This window comes from Salvelinus namaycush, chromosome 33, assembly GCF_016432855.1.
Source record: "Salvelinus namaycush isolate Seneca chromosome 33, SaNama_1.0, whole genome shotgun sequence".
Lineage (NCBI taxonomy): Eukaryota > Metazoa > Chordata > Actinopteri > Salmoniformes > Salmonidae > Salvelinus > Salvelinus namaycush.
The window spans coordinates 14,396,894-14,418,638 of record NC_052339.1 but is presented as its reverse complement, the minus strand read 5'-3'; the positions used below and the strand labels follow the sequence as shown (position 1 = coordinate 14,418,638).

At 42.8% G+C, this 21,745-nt stretch overlaps 1 protein-coding gene across 1 annotated transcript in view; it reads right to left on the bottom strand.

Moving 5' to 3' along the window:
- The window catches only part of adarb2 (adenosine deaminase RNA specific B2 (inactive)), a 61,859-nt gene extending 45,231 nt beyond the window's left edge, over positions 1–16,628 (bottom strand). The window contains exons 1-3 of the mRNA XM_038972657.1: positions 16,625–16,628; positions 16,089–16,175; positions 14,297–15,276 (exon numbers count right to left, since the gene is read on the bottom strand). Coding sequence (XP_038828585.1) covers positions 14,297–15,276; positions 16,089–16,175; positions 16,625–16,628 — 1,071 coding nt within the window. The remainder of the gene's footprint in view (positions 1–14,296; positions 15,277–16,088; positions 16,176–16,624) is intronic.
- Between the last annotated feature and the right edge of the window lie 5,117 nt (positions 16,629–21,745).

The following is a 21,745-nucleotide window of genomic DNA, read 5'->3' as shown; positions in this document are numbered from 1 at the left end:
GGCTGTGAGTCATGGTTAGCCAACTGCCCTGACGATGTCATCCGTATGCACAGTTCAACACTTCCTGTGCCTCAGAAACTGGTGAAATCAAAAGGTCACAGGAGGAGACAAGCCTCAATGACAGTGACAGTACAATTCCTATTAACTGGTAGCTAGCTCGGGTCTGTTTCAGAAAGCTTGACGTGATTGACTGGACTAGGAAATTGAACAGTAATGCATGCGATTCCATGCACAGAAAGGTGATAATGGCACTACATTTGTGCTAAATTGTATGTGAGTGAATCTTTGCTAAGATCATGTGCTGCATTCCTCTATTTCGGCAAAGACCAAAAAAGCAAATCCAGTATTTGAGAATGTAAATATAACTTAAGCACCATACAAGTAGTTTTTTCCCCTCATGCCAAACACACATACATAAAACATTCAGTGTGGATATGAGCCAAAACATGCCTTTGTCGTAAACGGAAAAAGAGTGTAAATGTCATGTAGAAATATGCATTACATACATGACCCTGTCATGGACCTTATTGCCCTGTGGAATATCATGAACAGGACAGTACATCCATAATGAACATTGCGACTGCAACTATTAGGTTTACACAGGGTCTGTCTGGCTGAAATATGAGGACTGTGTCCAGGCAGGCAGGTCTTCCTGAATGCTAAACTCTGAGAGAGAGACACTATGACCTACAACCAATCAGGGCAGAGCACCAGTGTGACCTGCCACCAATCAGAACAGAGAAAAAGTGCGCCCTGCAACCAATCAGAGCAGAGCCAGTGTGCCCTGCAACCAATCTGACGCCTAATTAATCCTGAAGGTCTTTTGTTCCGCTGAGGTTTCTCTCTTTTTTCCCCCACTGCAACACTCCATCCATCCTCTTCTCCTGGTATGTCCTCTCTTGCCCGGCTCAGTCAGCCCCTCATCTTTCCCTGCCACCTCTCAATGCCTCCCCCTCCTCCTCACCCCCTCGTCCCACCTCTCCTCCCCCACCACCCCCAGGATATAAACGTAAGTGTCTGTTGGTTTGGACTTTGGGCTGGCCAGTGGAATAAAGTGAACTGTGAACACATTATGTTTTCAGGATTGTTTTTCACTCTATTTCTGTATATTTGTGTATCCACAAATATTTACATTAGTTGTATCTGAGAATGGTAATGAACAGAATGTGAAGGTGAACATTTCCACGACACTGCTACCCATGGATCTCTACATTCACCTTAACACCAAATGGTGCACTGCCATACAATCAGACCTCCATCTGTAAATAGTTACCCGGTCCTCAGGTTATCCAAGGACACTGTGGTAATGGTCTAGCACAGAGGGAGTGCCCTGCCTCCTGGCACTAAGGTCATTCAAAGGGCACAACCAGATCCTCATATTTTGTCTCTGTCGTTCCTCTCCTCTCTTCCCTCTCTCGTGCCTGAGTGGGGGAGATAAACGGGTACGCCCAGGCACACAAGACCAATAGCCGTGATTTATCGGAAACCATTTGGTACCTGAGCGTCTATGAAATTGTAATGAACTTGATTATGCTTTAATGAAGTGTGAGGGTTCCTCAGGACTGATTACAGTACAGCCACCATGCGTGGCATAGCAGGGGCCAGGAGAGAGAGAGAAAAAAGGAGGGAGGACGAGAGAGAAAGAGAGAGAGAGAGAGAGAGAGAGGGAAGAGAGAGCGACAGTGATGGCGGTGGGAATAACAACTAGGTGCTAGCGGGAGCGTCACAGTCGAGGCTAAGAGAGGTTAGTTAGGGGCATTACGAGTTAGAAAAGGTGACTGGAGTCAACCTTACAGGAGGAACGCTGCTAATTTCATTTCAACCTGTGTAGGGATTTTTTCCTGCCCTGGTACAAACTGCATGCTGACGTGGCGGAGGAAGAGATTTAACAGTCTTATAGGTCATATTTTGCATAAGTATTAGACAGTTCATGACGGTTCTAACCTTTCCGTGTACAAAGTGCTTCCATTAAATGTAAAAACATTATTGTTCCATAATTTCAGGCACCAATCTCTCCCGTTCTTTTCCTTTCAATTCCCCAGGAGTTATAACACCAATGGGGACAGGATACGTATCAGGCTATTACAGCAACTAGAAAATCCACTGACAACAGCTAGATATCCTTGTTATATCCAATTAGGAGGACTTTAAAAAATAGCTATCAGATGTGCAAATGCATGCCATTAGTTTACTGTTACTGACTCTCTAACCCTTTGATCCAAAGGTACTTATCGGGTATTAGAAGTCATTGAAGTCATTGTTATCTGTGAATAAAACAGGCTTCGACAGGTCTCTACACTCCTAGGAAAAAAAGGTTGCAAAAGGGTTCTTTGGCTGTGTCCATAAAATAACCCGTTTTGGTTCCAGGAATAACCCACTGAGATCCCTCAGTGGAAAGGGATATGGAATCTAAAAGGGTTCTACCTGGAACCAAAAGGGCTCTTCAAAGGGTTCTCCTACGGTGACAGCCGAAGAACCCTTTTAGGTTCTAGATAGAACTTTTTTCTAAGAGTGTATAAGCATGTGAGGCAGACAGGCAGCTCATCCACTCTATAAGTCTGTAACACTGTCTTATGCGTCCCATATTGCACCCTATTTCCTATATAGTGCACTACTTTTGACCAGAGCCCTGTAGACCCTGGATTAAAAGAGAGCACCATATAGGGAATAGGGTCTATTTGGAACGCAAACACTCTGTTGCAGGTGGCCTCAGGGTGTAAATCAATTTCTGTAATAATTCATTCGTTTTTCACACGTTCCTTTCCTCTCCTCTGTTGGATAATTTTTCTATTTCTTGAAATCGCTGCTTGCCTGGCCTAGCTTGGCCGCTGCCATCGTTAATTTGTTGTGGCAATATTAATTAATGATTTTCGCTTCATGGCTGTTTATATTCAGACAGATTAGAAGTCAAGAGATTAGAAAAAGAAAACAATCTGTGAAATGCTTGGTGGCTGACAGGGGTCACCTTGGTGTCTCAAATCATATTCAATTTGCCGGCATGGGGAAATTACCAGGCTAAATGATTCCATAGCTAGGCGTATCTTCTGTCTAGTAACGGCCTGCATTCAGAAGAGCTCAATGAGACCACGTTCAGCAGAGGGGAAAGCATACCATACAGCATACAGCATACAGCACGCTGTAAAGAAATGTTATGAAATGCATCTGTGAAATATTATTAGATCATTGGTATTTGGATTTAAATTGTTTCTTTAATCAAGAGCATGTACAGTCAGGCACCATTGATAAAGATGAGCATATAAACATGTATAAAATAAATCATATCAATGCTGAGCTATAATGTATGCCCCAAAAAATGTTGCTCCAATTTTATTCTGATGTACTAATACAATTGCTCAGAGAAAGACACTTTATTGAACAAGTAATGCAAAAAAATTCTCGAAAAGATAGGTGTCAAAATTATTGGCACCCATATTTTCCTTACTCCGGCACACTCCCCTTGCGAGGATTACAGCACTGAGCCTTTTTCTGTCTCAAAAAGATAGATGTCAAAATTATTGGCAACCCTGTTTTCAATGCTTTGTGCACCCTCCCCTTGAGAGGATTATGGAACTAAGCCTTTTCCTAAAATGTTTTATGAGACTGAACAACACATTGGGAGGGATCTTAGACCATTCCTCCATCTTAGAATCTTTCTAGATCCTTGATATCCTTTATCTGTACTTAGGGACTGCCCTCTTCAATACAAACAACAGGTTTTCAATGGGGTTCTTCTTTCGACACCAAACCCACCACTGGCGTCCGCGGCCAAGGAGATCTATTTTCGCGTCATCTGACCATAGCACCGCTTCCAATCCAAGTTCCAATACCGTTTAGCAAACTCCATGCAATTACAGTTGTTAGTTGCTCTCAATAATAATTTTAAAATGCTGGCAATCCTTCCGAAGAGCATATGCCTATTGGCATGGAGGTGACGTCTAATTGTAGATTTGGAGAATTCTCCAACTTTGGCCCTTGGATATTCCTTCGCCTTCCGAACCATCTTCTTCACTGTGCGTGGTAACAAGATACACTTGCGTCCAATACCAGGCAAGTTTACCACTGTTCCAGTGGTTTTAAACGTCTTAAATTTTGCCTTAATAGTGGTATGATTAATGAAGGTCAACAACCATTTGTCTCTTTTTGTTTGTGAGCTCTTTGCATTTCCCTATGGTGATGGATGACAAAGAGATGCATGTTACCTAATTTTTATACCCCAGTGAAACAGGAAGCCGTGGAAGGCCACAATAAATTTTCTCTCCCCAAAATATTACTTGTTAAACAAAATATATTTCTCTGAGCAATTGCATTAATATAAAATAATATAATTTCTCGAACATACAATATAAATCAAATCAAAGTGTATCGGTTGCGTACACAGATTTTCAGGTGTTATAGCAGATGCAGGGAAATGCTTATTTTACTGTGCAGTAGAATGTAGCTCAGTATTTAAATTATTTATTTTATACAGTCTTTTTTGCTCATCTTTATCAATCATTTTGGATCTGACTGTATCTGGAATATCTAGTGTTGTGTGTTAAAAGTGTGTAATGACTGAGTACAGTCTGCTACTGAGATGAAGGATTAAACCTAAACATATTCATCATGCAAAGTGGGGTGACAACCTGCTTACAGAACAGTCAATAGTGGCAATGTTGTTGTTTTTGTAAGCAGGAAGTTGCCGTCATCATGGCATCATATTTGGTGTGTTTATATAATAAAGATTTTCTGAATCACTGAGTGTACTTTTAACCAACCTTCTACCAGGTTTAAAAATCACATTTGATTCTTATGCATCTCTGTACTTCCCCCTCCTCCTAGCCTTGTCCCCACCATTGTTATTCTGTCTTGCCGGTGCATTTCCTTATGTCTCTAATCCAAGGTTAAAGAGCCGGGGTGGCCGACAATGGCCCGACCAATGACCTGGAGTTGTCCTTCAGTCAGCCGAGACTGGCCCAGACTCACCCGCTACCCCCCTGCCCGCCACCCTGCCCGCCACCCTGCCCGTCGCCGTCTTGAAGATCGGAACTCTTATGTTGACTTGGCAACGCGGCAGATCTTTGTCACGGCGGTCAGAACGGCAACTGCACCGTGAGGCGAGAAGATAGAGAGGGAGAGATTAAGTGGCCAATCAACCTGGGAACAAGGGGTAATCATTCCACTTAGTCATGTGACCGGAATCCTGATGCCAAATTACATTCACTTCTCTTCTCCTCTCTCTCCTCACAGTCACACTGCAGTGGATAAATTACACCCACCCAGACCTGCCTGGACTGGAGAGTGTTCAATGCTGTTCTCTCACTTTGTACAGTACAAAGTGAGAGAACAGCATTGACGGATAATTGTCTTTAAGTAACCTGTTAAAGAAATATAGTTTGAGTATCCGATACTGATTCTGTCAAATTAGAACATAGTTTTAATAAAAACGACAGGAGAATACAGAGTATATTTGAAACTCTTAAAATAGGGCTGCATTTTGTTTATATCACAAAGTAGCAATAACTTTGTAACTGACCCTAACACTGTCTTATTTCTGATGATGGAGAACAAAAACCTGCATGGTCGGATGTTCGGTGCCATCAGGGGTGTGCGTGTTTGTGTGTGCGCCTGCGTCATTATTTAGAGATGTGTGGAGCTATACCGGAGTGTGAGCAGCATACCACAATACCAGACATTGGATGAGGTTCAATATTTCATTTAGGAGCTGGACATTGGAGCTAGTCTTCAAGTTATTGTTCAGGTTAGCCTGAGGCTATCATCCTGGCGTGGTTCTGGATTCCTCTCCTCCAAGACAATATGATGTCCTTGACAAACAGCAGCTTCTCTCTCGCTTTCTATTGGCTCTACTCTCCCTCTTTCATTCTGCAAAGTTGACCTACTGTAGGTTTCTACCATTCTCTCTCTCACTCTCTCTCTCCATCTACAGAGAAACTCAAAGGAAGCAAGGTCTTTATAATAACCCATGCCTTTCCGCCTTACCTAGGATGGAGTTCCTTACCTAGGATGGAGTTCCTTACCTAGGATGGAGTTCCTTACCTAGGATGGCGTTCCTTACCTAGGATGGCGTTCCTTACCTAGGATGGAGTTCCTTACCTAGGATGGCGTTCCTTACCTAGGATGGAGTTCCTTACCTAGGATGGCGTTCCTTACCTAGGATGGCGTTCCTTACCTAGGATGGCGTTCCTTACCTAGGATGGAGTTCCTTACCTAGGATGGCGTTCCTTACCTAGGATGGCGTTCCTTACCTAGGATGGAGTTCCTTACCTAGGATGGAGTTCCTTACCTAGGATGGCGTTCCTTACCTAGGATGGAGTTCCTTACCTAGGATGGAGTTCCTTACCTAGGATGGAGTTCCTTACCTAGGATGGAGTTCCTTACCTAGGATGGAGTTCCTTACCTAGGATGGAGTTCCTTACCTAGGATGGCGTTCCTTACCTAGGATGGCGTTCCTTACCTAGGATGGCGTTCCTCGACTACGATGGAGTTCCTCGACTACGATGGAGTTCCAGTAAAAGTGGGTGCCTTAAGGTAAAGCCTGAGTCAGTCTCTGTAAAAGGAAAGCGGCCTTTACTGAGCTGGCCTAGGGACTAAGTCTGTCACTCTCCCAATACCAGGCCTTACATCTGGTGGCTATTGAACTCCTAACCTCTCACATGCACATAAGCACGCGCACGCATACCCAATAAGGAAAAAACGCATGATTTCACGTGAAATTTCCACGTTTTGCAAGTGACATTTTATGTCACATCATGTGTTTTTGGAACACTTCACATGATGATATTTCACATGTGGATTCAAACACACACAAACAGGGCTTTTGACAATGTTTTCTACGTATATATTTGACAAATTTATATGATTACATTGTGTATGTTTATTTATAAAGTAATTATTATTCATATCCTCACATGGGATTTGAACTCACAACCTCTTGGTTCACAGCATTCCTGCTACACCACCACGTCTGTGTCAATGACTGATTTCACATGTATTCCTACACTTTGGACTTACAGTACCAGTCAAAAGTTTGGACACACCTACTCATTCCAGGTTTTTTCTTTATTTTTACTATTTCCTACATTGTAAAATAATAGTGAAGACATCAAAACTATGAAATAACACATATATGTAATCATGTTAAAACCCCCAAAAAGTGTTAAACAAATCAAAATACACTACCGGTCAAAAGTTTTAGAACACCTACTCATTCAAGTTTTTTATTTATTTATTTTTTACTATTTTCTACATTGTAGAATAATAGTGAAGACATCAAAACGATGAAATAACACATATGGAATCATGTAGTAACCAAAAAAGTGTTAAACAAATCAAAATATATTATATATTTGAGATTCTTCAAATAGCCACGCTTTGACTTGATGACAGCTTTGCACAGTCTTTGCATTCTCTCAACCAGCTTCACCTGGAATGTTTTTCCCACAGTCTTGAAGTGTCACGCCCTGATCTGTTTCACCTGTTCCTATGATTGTCTCCACCCTCTCCAGGTGTCGCTGATTTTCCCCAGTGTATTTATCCCTGTGTTTCCTGTCTCTCTGTGCCAGTTCGTCTTGTATGTTTAGTCAGCCAGCGTGTTTTTTTTTTTTTTTCAACCGGACAATGACCCAAAACACACATCCAGGCTGTGTAAGGGCTATTTGACCAAGAAGGAGAGGGATGGAGTGCTGCATCAGATGACATGGCCTTCACAATCACCCGACCTCAGCCCAATTGAGATGGATTGGGATGAGTTGGACCGCAGAGTGAAGGAAAGGCAGCCAACAAGTGCTCAGCATATGTGGGAACTCCTTCAAGACTGTTGGAAAAGAATGCCAAGACTGTGCAAAGCTGTCATCAAGGCAAAGGGTGGCTACTTTGAAGAATCTAAAATATACAATATATTTTGATTTATTTAACACTTTTTTGGTTAATCCATGATTCCATATTTGTTCTTTCACAGTTTGATGTCTTCACTATTATTCTACAATGTAGAAAATAGTTAAACTAAAGAAAAACCCTTGAATGAGTAGGCGTGTCCAAACTTTTGACTGGTACTATAAGTAAAGTAAATCTCAGCTTTGTTAAAAATACACTCAAGAAAAACTATTATATTCATCATAGTGATTGATTCAGGAGTACCATTAAAAAGGGGTTGGAACTGGTTTAGGGAACAGAACCGAAAACCGGAAAATAACTTTTTTCAAGGAACATAAACAGAACCTGGAATGAAAGTGATCCATACTGTTCTGGAACAGAGCCGTTATTTTAAAAGTATGGGAACCGATTAAGATCGTTCTTTTACGTTCAGAAATTGTTTGACTCCAACAAAAAAATGACACAGCAAAGCGCCTATGCAAACGTATTTCAGTGTCTGCCTGCAAGCTGAATATCTTTGCCACCGCATGTTTAGACTACCTGCCCCTCTCCGAAGCATAGGCTATTGTACTGACGTTACAATCGTAATTCAGAAGATAGGGAGAGAGATTTTTAATTCAATGATAGTTAAGGCTACTATAGACCTAGTAATCAAATCAAGCTACCATAGGCCTAGTAATCAAATCAAGTCAAATGGTATTTGTCACATGTGCCAAATGCAACAGATGTAGACCTTACCATGAAATGCTTACTTACAAGCACTTAACCAATAATGCAGTTTTTTTAAGTAAGAAAATATTTGCCACAAAAATACATTTGAAAAATAAACTAAAGTAAAAATAAATATACTGTATATATACAAAAAATGGTACACTATGAAATAACAATAACGAGGCTATATTCAGTATACAGGGGTTACTGGTACCAAGTCAATGTGCAGGGGTACAGGTTAGTCGAGGTAATTGAGGTAATATGTACATGTAGGTAGAGGTAAAGTGATGACGGGTTTTTAATCATGGTGCTGCTCTGCACACACAAGCTTGTTAGTTAGCTCAAGCTTGTTAGCTAGCAAGCTCAAAGGACATTCAAAGTTCCGCCATTGAAGCCACTCCTCCAAGTTATAATTCTGTGGATCTAATTTACAGTGCAATCGGAAAGTATTCAGCCCCCTTGACTTTTTCCACATTTTGTTACATTATAGCCTTATTCTAAAATGGATGAAATTGCTGTTTTTTTCCCCTCATCAATCTACACACAATACTACATAATGACAAAGCAAAGTATTCAGACCCTTTACTCAGTACTTTGTTGAAGCACCTTTGGCAGCGATTACAGCCTCGAGTCTTCTTGGGTATGACGCTAGAAGCTTGGCACACCTGTATTTGGAGAGTTTCCCCCATTCTTCTCTGCAGATGCTCTCAAGCTCTGTCAGGTTGGATGGGGAGCGTCGCTGCACAGCTATTTTCAGGTCTCTCCACAGATGTTCGATCGGGTTCAAGTCCGGTCTCTGGCTGGGCCAATCAAGGACATTCAGAGACTTGTCCCGAAGCCACTCCTAAGTTGTCTTGGCTGTGTGCTTAGGGTCATTGTCCTGTTGGATCATTGCCCTGTTCATTCAGGATCTCTCTGTACTTTGCTCCGTTCATCTTTCCCTCGATCCTGACTAGTCTCCCAGTCCCTGCTGCTGAAAAACCTCCCTCTGATGAAACCAATCTTGGTTTCATCAGAACAGAGAAACTTGTTTCTCATGGTCTGAGTCCTTTAGGTGCCTTTTGTCAAACTTCAAGCGGGCTGTCATGTGCCTTTTACTGAGGAGTGGCTTCCGTCTGGCCACTCTATCATAAAGGCCTGATTGGTGGAGTGCTGCAGAGATGGTTGTTCTTCAGGAAGATTCTCCCATCGCCACAGAGGAACTCTGGAGCTCTGTCAGAGTGACCATCGGGGTCTTGGTCTCCTTCTAGACCAAGGCCCTTCTCCCCCGATTGTTCAGTTTGGACGGGCGGCCAGCTCTAGGAAGAGTGTTGGTGGTTCCAAACTTCTTCCATTTAAGAATGATGGAGGCCACTGTGTTCTTGGGGACCTTCAATACTGCAGAAATGTTTGGGTACCCTTCCCCAGATCTATGCCTCGACATAATCTTGTCTCTGAGCTCTACGGACAATTCCTTCGACTTCATGGCTTCGTTTTTGCTCTGACATCAACTGTGGGACCTTATATAGACAGGTGTGTGACTTTCCAAATCATATCCAATCAATTGAACTTACCACAGGTGGACTCCAATCAAGTTATAGAAACATCTCAAGGATGATAAATGGAAACAGGATGCACCTGAACTCAATTGTGAGTCTCATAGCAAGGGGTCTGAATACTTATGTAAATAAGATATCTGTTTTTTATTTTTAATACATTTGCAATCATTTCTACAAACCTGTTTTCGCTTTGTCATTATGGGGTATTGTGTGTAGATTGATGAGGGACAAAAGACATTTGATACATTTTGTAATGTAACAAAATGTGGGTAAAGTAAAGGGGTCTGAATACTTTCTGAATGCACAGCAGATAGTGCATGTCAAAACAGAATGCCCAGCGCTTCAAGCCTCCTCAATCTTCTCTTGCTCTCTCCCCACCCGCAAAATGTCAGTCCCATCTTGCACCATAGGCTACACTTGTCTGTCCATCACACATTTAAACAAGTAGCTTGCCTGCTCTATCCACACTGATTGGTGAAATAATTTCATGGGGTAAATGTAAAAAACGGTTGATTTGACAGGTTAAAAAAAGGAACATAAAGGAACGATATGAACCGTAAAGAAATGTTTGTTTCGAACCGGTACTGAACTTTATTTTGCTGGTAGGAACAGTGGAACAGAACAAAAACAAATGTGGTTCTATTCAGAAAGAAATGATTAGAAAATAATTTAGGTTCCAACCCCTGAAACAGAATAATATTCCCCACTAACAGACAACAATACAGAAAAACCCTCAAATTGCTGAAATAGTAAATTAAATCAATGACGAGAGAATAGTCAGATTAACTGATGACTAAAATAGCAGTGCAGATGGCTCTATTTATCTTAGTGCAGAGATGTATTATACTTGTTGGTAATGAATATGTAGAGGAATGCCAAGATGCAGAAATGCTGCTACGCAGCAGAAAGATCAGCGTACACAAAATTGAAAAGTCAGTAATAAGTGATCATGTCAAATATAATCAGATTATCATTGATTGAAGATTGTTTATACTATTTTAGCTGAACAGCGTACTTAACTTATACTTAAAACACGTGAAATTTTGATGTTTTTCTTTCACCTCAAATTCTAACTCTCACATGTAAAAAACTTTGCTGAAATGTAGATCCCCATGTTGTCACGTTTATTTCACACGAGTAGTTTCATGTTATTACATGATGTCACGTTATTATATTAACTTAAGATCAATGTAATCACATGTGAAACAGATATCACATGTGAAATTCATGTGGTTTTTCTGTAAGAGACACTAAGAGCTACTAGACAATCCGCAGAGCAATCTTAGAAGGATTGTGTGTTTGATGTGTGTGTCCTTCACCACTTCAAAATGACTGTTCCCCCTTTCCCCCATTCGACAGGAGCAAGCAGACAGCACGGCTGACTTTCAAGAATTTCCACAAGCGACTGCTTTCTGGAACTAAACGGGTGAGGCAAATCCTCTTAAAATCCTTTTAAACACCATGACAGGAGGTAAAAAATAAAAGTTTTCTCCCAGGCTAACATGAGCAGGTTGTTTGGCTGATGTTGTTCGGGAAAGGAAGGACACTTTGCTTGTCTATTCCTTCAAAGCATGGAAGGGAATGCTAATAGGACATAGCCCATTTAAAGGTCCACAATAGCTTTACTTTTGGTCATGTAGTGTATGTCAGCCAATTGTAACTCCAAAAAACGTATAGCTTATACCCATCTGAAACTGGTTCCGGCTGCTCACCTCACGTGCGCCTGCTGCTGAGGAGAGAGCACGATGCAGTTTTTTTATTTTTGTATTTTCGTATTTAGCAATTGTTTAGTCATTATTATTATTGTAAATCATTATTATTATTGTAGGCCTATTTAATAATCTGAACTAGTACTTTACAAAAAGCCTTTGCAAAAAGTGTTTTGTTTAATTTTATTGAGACATTTTCGTTTACTAAATTAAGTTATACCTTTCATTTTGTGCTCCGTATTTAGTTTAAAGTTCAAATAAATAGCCTAGCATTAGCCTATTGCTGTCATTTGTTGAGTAGGCCTATACGGTAGGCATTCACCTTCGTTGGTAATTCATTTAATGCCGCAATATAGTAACCTGTTTACATTTTCTCTATAAACAATGACTTGACTTACTTTTGATATTACCCTAATAATGTTAAGCATCTTTTGTGAAGGTTTGGTGTGTTATGGTTACTATTAGGCTTAGCTACAGCAGGCCTATGAAAGCAGTGCGCACCGGCACTCCAACTGACTCCGACAGTTCAACTTGAGGTGAGGAAGAATGTTTTAGGCCTACCAGAGTTACTCCTTTAATCTAACAATATAATGCTTATCTTTATAAAAATTAAGGAATTAGCCTTATTTATGCCTTTATCTGAATAGCAGTAGTAGCCTATCTGACAAGTATAAAGAAATCCATATCAACGGTGCGAACATGGCGCTGGCATATCTCAATCTTTCTCTCCGTCTCTCTAGGGCTAGGAATCTCCTTTAATATATATATGTTTTATATGAATATCATATCATGGACGTCTAAGCCTATAGGCCTATATGCATGCAATGCCCTGATGCATTTATCACTCAAATCTCCGACAGCTGAATCATGTTTGAGGAACGTAAAAACCAATAAAAGAATAGACTACAACGTTTTTTAATGCTTCACATCGAAAGACAAACAAAACACATTTTTTGTAATTTGTTATAGGCAGTTTGTCAGGACACGTAACTGTGGATCATTTGACAAATATGCTTGTTTATTGACGGTGCTGACGGCGCCCAGCACGAGGTTTCTTTCTATCTCTCTTTCTCCCAGATCTGAATGGGTCTCTCGGATCCGAACCAGCACGGGTCTGTTTGGGTCTGTTTTCAACGGTCCTTTTCAGAACGGGTCTGACACACACATCAGAAATTATTTTATGGATATCGTGTCGTTTGTTGAGTAGGCCTATACGGTAGGCATTCACCTTCGTTGGTAAGCCACGGAGCCATTTCGGAAGGGACCAAACTTTTTGGACCCATTAAGACCTCTAGTACACACTACGCACACACTCAGACTACACTGCATACACCATACACACAAATACCGTGTATGAACAGACACGCGCATGCACACACGCACCCATGCACGCATAGCTACAGGTATCTGTGTATTTTTTGACATTGATGAACAATGTATCAACTATTTGTCTTAAATGTATAGAATAAATATTGTTAATTATTAGAGCCTACAACAAAATGAATGATACTGTTGGCCTAGGTTTCCTAGATACCTAGATTTGTGTGATTATAAACATGTCTAAAGTGAAAATAACATTCACAGCTAATGATTGAATGAGCTAGAAAATGTTTCCCTGGTAGTGTTACCTTCGATATATTTGTTCATGTCCCAAATGGCATCATATTCTCTATATTGTGCACAACTTCTGTTGAGGCCCTGTGCACTATCTAGAGAATAGGGTGCCATTTTGCACACAACCTTAAATGCTGAATTGAAGGTTAAAATGTCCAACCACAGAATCCAGCCCTGAATGACTTTGGGGTCTAAAATGGAAAAGTTCCTCAAAACTTGTTTGCCTGGTCTGATTGCTCTTTACATATTTGAGTAAATGAGCACGGGATTGGGTCAGTGGTTTGTTTGTCGATTTGCTCTTTGCTTTTCGATCTCCTTTGGGCAAGAGATTGAATTAATGTTTGTAGATGCTACACCTGGGGAAACAAGAGATTGTGCAAAATTACAATACTCTACCAATTATAGCTCTAGAAACACACACACGCAAAATAGAAAAGCTCATTTTGGGAGCCGTTCTGTTTTCTCTTGTGTCGGAGGCACAAGGCCAATAATTTGCTTCATTTACATCCCTTTCCGTTTGAATAGATCACTGAGCAGATTTTGTTTACCCGCAGCCTGAGCCTTCCAACGTACACACACCATTTGCATGTTTCCACTAGATACGCCACCCAGTCGTCACACTTCCCGTCCAAAGTAAATGATAAGTCAGCATGCTTACAAATCTCCCTTATCATCATCCCTCCTCCCTCTCTTCATCCCCCTGTCAGCTCATCCTTACCCATATCTCCTCCCTCTTAATTACTTGTTGGATGGCGATAGTGTTTCTGCTGTGTTCCTGCTGCTTTGGCTATTACAGGACCCTGTATGGGGGAGAAGAAGCTGACAGATGTCCCAACCAAAAGCCAAGCTACTCACCTGGGGCAAATGAGGGCATCTATTCCTGCTGGGTTTAAGGCCTCCTCTCCCCTCAGGAGCCAGCCTGATGTTGAAGAGGGCCTGCAAAGCGCACTGGGCCGCCTGGGTCTTGGCCAGCTTCTTGCTGCGTCCAGAGCCCTCGAATATCCTCCCGTCCACGCGGACTGCCATGATGAAGCTCCGCGCCCGCCGCCCCTCTGTCCTCTCGGACAGGCACACGTACCTCAGGCCTGGACGCAGCTCGTTGAGCAGCACCACAGGGGTCTTGGGGGCCTCGGCGGGGATGGTCACAGGGACCCCTGCCAGCCGCTGCTTGGCCTGCACCATTAGGTCCAACGTGTGGCGAAGTAATCGGCCGTGCCGGAGGGCGCTGGAGAGGCGCAGCTCGCTCTTCTCCGACGCCGACCGGTAGAGGGAGAAGCTGTCGCCGACTACGCCACCACATGACGACGGCTCAAACTCCTTAAACAGAGTGTCTGGGAAGTCTGCCGCCTGGTCCGAGGTAAAGTCTGCAGAGGGGTTGCCATGGTTACCCATGGCCAGGTGAGCCTGAGGAGCGTTGGGGAACTGAATGAAGGACTTGAGGGCCAGCTCGGCCGCCCTCATCTTAGCTTTCTTCTTGGTGGGGCCCGTGCCCTCGAAGGTGAGGCCATTCACCTCTACGGCGATTGAGAACAGGGGTGCGTGGACCGGGCCGGTCTGGGATACCATGCGGTACTGGAGGCCTGGCCTCAGCTCATTCAGCTGCACCAGGGCATTCTTTGGTGAGTCCGACCACAACAGTTTCTTGTAGATCAGACGGAGTTTGCACAGGTGTCCGTTATTGTCCTCCTCCAACGGCCGCTTCCTCTTCAGACCGGAAGTCCCACCTCTAGATGTGTCCGATTTGAACAGTGATTGGCGGTCGCCGGGGACAATAGAACAGCAGTCCTCTAGGTTACCAATATTTCGATTCTCTTTGACCTCAGTGCTACTGGTGCCTGACAACGACAAGAAAAGGAAACAAAACAATTTAGAGCAATAAAACCATTGTTCAGAATAAAAGTAAGTAATAAATGCAGACATAACTGTGTGGCGCTCCATTTTCACTATATTTCAGTGTGCAATAGAATGAGATTCAGAAAGCAACGCTCTTGGGGCAGATTTAGCCACTTGATACACAATGAAAGGGTAATGAACAGATCTACCAGCGTCCCCCAGTCGACAGTCCCCAAAGTTCATAGCGAGGGAGGCTATCTTATTTAAGTGTTCTAAAATTCAAATCCAAATCCCCTCAAATGGGGTATTATCTGCCAAATCATTCTGTAATCTGCTGCAAAATTGGTTCTGTGACTCTGAGGTTTAAGTGGGAGAGTATTTGTTACTGTACCCAATGCAAAGCAGCAATCTCTTTTGTAATGGGGGGATTGTATTGTATTGAAAGTTACACACATTGGGGAGTGAAAGAGAAAAGCTATCGGCCTTATTTCAGACTTCTATTCTCTATGAGGACAAAGTTGGAGCAGCTGTGCTATCATGCTCTGCTCTTCAAACCTAGTTACAGGGACAAAGAAGCATATTGCATTTCTGAAAAATGTTCACAAATTTTTGTTTCAAAACCAGAAAATGTACAGATAGATCACTTTCATATCTGGTCTACAGTACAGTGTATTTACAATATGTGGAAGCAGTACTGTAATTTGTCCAAGACAAATTTCTCCTTGGGATGAATACAGTATATCATAGGCTATCATATCACCAGTGGCTGTGCATCCAGTATGTTGGGAGGAATATACTGAGTGGTGTGACTTACTTAAAGTGTCCTCATCCTCTGTGCTGGTGGTCCCAGGGCTCATGTACTTGAAGGGAGCGATCAATGCAGAGAGCATGCTGACTTTCTCTGTGAACAGAGAGGAAAGAGACAGACAAACACACCATGAGTGCTACTGTGGAATGAAACAGTGCTACTGATACACTGACATGTAAACACACTCTACCTACACACTCTACACATGGAGTACGGCTGGTCTATCCTGTCTTTCTCAGTCCATTTCTCCTCCTCCTCCTCTTTCTGCTTAGAGTGCAGTGCTCAAACTATTGATCATTAAGAGATATTAGGTGTTGGGGAAGTCAAGAAGTGGTTTCTAATTAAAGGGGTTTGACTGGCCTGTCGATGTATGCTCAGCCTGGGCTGAAAGCACCAGACCCAGCTGTGATGGACTCTAATAGGGTGTTACACTGTAAACAACACGCACACCTGGAGGCAGGAGCACCAGGGGGACCTCTAGGGAGACAACCTGAATCCATTGTATTTAAAGGGATGGCACAGCAGCCCACATATTACTGTACCCATCCCCTTTAATTACAATAGACCACTGTTTCCCAATCCGTTGCTTGAACTCCTTCGCTCCCTCCCTCCCTCCCTCCCTCCCTCCCTCCCTCCCTCCCTCCCTCCCTCCCTCCCTCCCCGTTGAACAATACTGAAGGGTTTGATGATTCACAATGACACACACGGCTGCTCTCTAAGAGCTGTGGACAGATCAGCCGTGTCCCAGTGGGGTGAAATTACAATATACCACTCTGCATTGTGACCTAATTACAGTATAACTAACACCAGCAAAATGCAGCTGTTAGTCGGTCTGTCCATTAGAGAAAACAGCAGCAGAAGGTCTCGGCACACACTGACTAGTTTCTAGATAAATCAATCTATATGCTGTTAGCTATGTCTCTAGAGGGCAACTTGTTTCTACCTACGTAATTATTGTCGTTGCAGTGTTTTCTCTCAAACGTTAGATCCTGAAATGATCAAGAACACCATCTAACACTGTAGCTGTTGAAGTGTTTCTGAAGACATGTCTTCTGACCGTGAACCTTAAAAGACAAACGTCCACACAAAGTGTAAAACACAGCGCAAAATATGAGGAGGGCAATTACCACATGCCGGCATAAGTTTCCACGTGGGCCTCAGAAGCCTTTAATGTATTTTTTTATCATCGTGTTGTGCCTTAGGTTCTGCACCACCCACTCAACTCAACAACCTCTGCCAAGTGTTGACACTCACTGGGCTGTGAGGGGCTAGAGAGAGAGAAAGACAGAACCAACCCACTGATATGTATGACATCATCAGCCAGACTAACAAAGAGATGGAACTCATTCAGGACAGGTTTACAGTAAATGTTGGCCTCAGATCTTAGATCTAGTTAGGTATGGCACAGTAGTAAAGAAAAACAAGTTTTAACATACTGTAGGTATTGCTCAGGTAAACTGATAAGATATTAAGTCAATCATACATACAGTAAGGACAGAGATTCTGATACTGGGCACTGGGGATTGTGAAGAGAACAACCTACACCCTGTAAAATAGGGATTTACCTGTTGTATAATAGGGCTCTTATTAAAACCAGGTTTGCCAAGTTTGGCAAGTGAAGTGTGTGTTTATGCATGCATGTGTGTGTGTGTATGCAAATTCACAATGAGCAGATGATAAGGGCCCTGTCTACTTTATCCTTTCTTTTCCTGGTTCAGTGCAGAGGGAGGGTAATGAGCCAATCACATTTCCCTGTGGTTCCTTCCACATAACGGATGGGTCAGATGAGCGACGGGAGACATTAGAAATAGGCACTGAGGGAAATCATTGACTGGCTTTCTGCCCCCCCCCCCCTCTCTCCATCTCTGCCTGTCTCGCGGGCCACAGATTAAACAGCTCTGAACTGGTAAATGAGAGAGGCTGCATTGTCTCAGTGAGCTGCCGGCCACACTTAAAATCTGATTTCTGTCCGATGGCTCAGCTGATCGCTAAGCAGCTGATCACTAGCTGCATAAATAAACAGCTTGTGTGTGTGTGTGTGTGTGTGTGTGTGTGTGTGTGTGTGTGTGTGTGTGTGTGTGTGTGTGTGTGTGTGTGTGTGTGTGTGTGTGTGTGTGTGTGTGTGTGTGTGTGTGTGTGTGTGAGTAAATTACTCTCCAGTCAGTGTGTACACACATAAATCCACTGGCTTACATTAAAAACCAACACATATCTTTTACAGCCAAGATTCATGACTGCATTTAACTGCTGTATTGGAGCTAGGTCCCGGGTTGGTCCAAATAGCACCATATTCCCTATATAGTGCACTACATTTGAACAGGGCCAATAGGGATATGGTCAAAAGTAGTGCACTATAAAGTGAATAGGGTGCCATTTGGGACATATCTTTATTTCTTTATTTTACTAGTTTTTTTGCGTTAATTTAACTTTTAACTTTATACTTCTTCACCCAATTCCTTTCTACATTCGATAATCTCTTGTCTGTACAGTGCTTCAGATCATACCAACAATCTCAAGTGCTGTCATAAAATGGCATGATAGGCTGTGCCAAACATTATAGGATTCATTAAAGGATTATGCAGACATATTGACAGGCAAGGTGGGAATAGCAGTATGTCATCCAAGGACTGAGTGATTGGGGTGTGCGTGTGTGTATGTGTGTGTGTGTGTGTGTGTGTGTGTGTGTGTGTGTGTGTGTGTGTGTGTGTGTGTGTGTGTGTGTGTGTGTGTGTGTGTGTGTGTGTGTGTGTGTGTGTGTGTGTGTGTGTGTGTGTGTGTGCCAGTGTTTTGGGTAGCAGTCGGATGGATATTTAGCACCTGATTAGTGCCACAGAAGACAGAGGAGCCAGGCCATCTGCTTTACATGTGTTCTCCTGGACGACCATGCCAAGGACAGGGCTTTAGGAGACAACCCAACCCAAAGACACAGCCCACAGCCAGCCCTATCTTTCTACCCCAACACCACCAGCCCTAGCACCAAACCCCAGCACCAGCCCCCCCAGTGCCAGCTGCCTAGCCCCAGCCCCAGTCTTGCCCCAGTCCAACCCCCCACTCCGCAGCCCGAGCGCCAACCCAAGCTAAGCTCTAGCTTGGACCATCCAGTTAACCAATCGTATGGCATGATGCTTGATTGAATTAGTTTAATCGTGTCAGATTCATGCTCATTCACATTTGGGCAAAACTCAGAGAAGGAAGGCAAGGCCATATAATCTTCAAATCTTGAAACTGATACAGTCAGGCTCTAAAAAGAAACATATTTACAAAAACAATACTGCACATCGATGGAAAGGCTCTTGAATCCAAAGTATTTTTATTATAAAGGAGGAATGTGAGGCCAGCATAGCAATGCAAAGCCACGAGGGCATTGAGAAGATATCAAAGCTGTGCTTGAACTGAACTGAAGTGGGCACTCGTTATTACACACCATTGTGACTACGCAGGGAAATGCAGAGGAAAAAAAACAGTGTCAATGAATCATTGATAGTGAGGAGAGGAAAAATTCAATAACACTTCTTCTTCCATTATGGCTTTTAGACAGAGAGATACATAGCACCCACTCACTCTCACACAGTCTCAAAAAGGGGCTTGATGTGGATGAGTATCATTGAAGGGCCTGCTCCAGTGTCTGTGCTGATGCTATGGTAGCAGGACCCATTAAACTGAGCAGGTTTCCTGTCAAACACACCCCATAACATAACACACACCTACCTCTCTTCTTAAAGCACTCACCTCACCGAAGAGCGCTAGTGGTTCTTTACAGAAACACTGTGACACGAGAGATACGACTTCCTTCTTTGCATCATAAAAGCTTTTCAATGTTAGAGCTCGGATACTGCACGGGACAAAAGGATTTTGGGCCTAATGCATTCAATAAATAAACCTGGCATTGCATGATTTCTGCATTTGCACCTAATGTAGATAGTGGTGGATGTCCTTGTCTTCAACCTCCAGTGCTTTCAGGGATAAAATTGCACTCACTTTGTGAAATGGTACCAGAAAGGGAATAGGACTTCTACAAGACGAATTCAGGGTAGATGGGAAAAGAGAAACCGACAGAGATTCCCAACGTGGACCCACAATGCACTTGAATTCCTATTCTTAACCTCACCCAATTAAAACTGTTCGTCTCTTTTCTTCTCCGTTATGTCTGATAGTGTTCACGGATGATGATTACTACCTGATAAACAGGGGATTTAATGCACAGTCGTCTTTTTCCTCTTTAACAGAATATTAATGTCAGTCGAGCCGTCATCCATGAGGGAGACTAATTAACAAACATGATAAAGACTAGACACGCAGACAGACAGACAAAGATTTGATGTGCTGCCTCCCTCTGGGTCTGTTGCCTTAATAATCTGATAACAAACTTCTCATATGTATTTACAAGGTACAGTGACAGTGACAGAGACACAGATAAGTCTGGAGTGTAATGAAATGATGCAGCCAGGTCTGTGATTACGTCTTGCACTGGAAAGTGTTTTGCATTCTGTAAGGATCTGTCTGCGTGTCTGCCTGCCTGTCTGCCTGTCCATCCACCCGTCTATCCTCTCCACCCCATAACTATCCATCAGGGCATGACCAGACAGACCACTGTGACGCTCCATTCGCCTTCCAATCTCAGAGTGTTGGGCTACCATTCAGCAGGTGTACAGTTAGGGATTAATTGGCCTCCGCATGTAAAACTTCCATGAGCACCGTGCGTAATCCAGACCAGCAGGGACTCTAGAGAGCAACACCACAGCCTGAGTATTCATTTACGAAAGGAGGATGAGTGAGATGGAGTGAAAGGTGAAATACCAGACTGCAACATTTCCATGACAGATAACTTGTGTACGAGTCTGGATATACTTTACATATATCCATCCTTTTTTCCATCCCTCCATCTCTCTCCCACTCTATCCATCTATTCCTCTACCTGTCCATCTCTTTCTCTTTCTGCCTAGGGGAGCCTCATGAACAAAATGAACCTGGCTGTCTGATTTACGGCGACGCCATCTTTATGCGGCTATTAGGACACCTATAATCAGGCTCTGTGTTTACACTACTTTGTTCAGCAGAAATTGCTGCACCGATGGTCCCGGGAAGCACAGATGGGACACGGACACTTTTTCATCGCCTGTTCCATACGACAGCGCCCAACACATCTGGTATGCAGCGAGGAAACATCTTTGCACTAATTTGTTTGTCACTATATATTGAAAGGACTATCTGTCATTCTGCCATGCTTTGGTTGCGTCGCGGCGTGATGTTTGAAGACTTGGCTAGTCATAAGTTTCAGATACGCGGCCACTCAGGACACACTTACAGGAGCAGCCCATCTGACTGATGGAAATGAACGGAGGAACGGAAGGAAGGAGGAAACGTAGAAAAAAATGATAAAATGTGTCCCTGATTTAAAGCAGACATAATTTCACCATGAATCATCAGCGGTGTTTGAATTATGTTACTATGTTTTAATTCTTCCTACTGCGCAACACAACAATAAGTATTATGGAGATATTATGGTTATTGGAATACAATGGAAATAAAAATAATATCTCATAATAAGCTACACTCTTCCCATGTGTATGTAGTCATGTGACTTCTCACCAACAATTAACGTCCTGGGTAAACGAGAGACAAATACCAACTGGCACCACATTTCACAATATGGAGAACGAGAG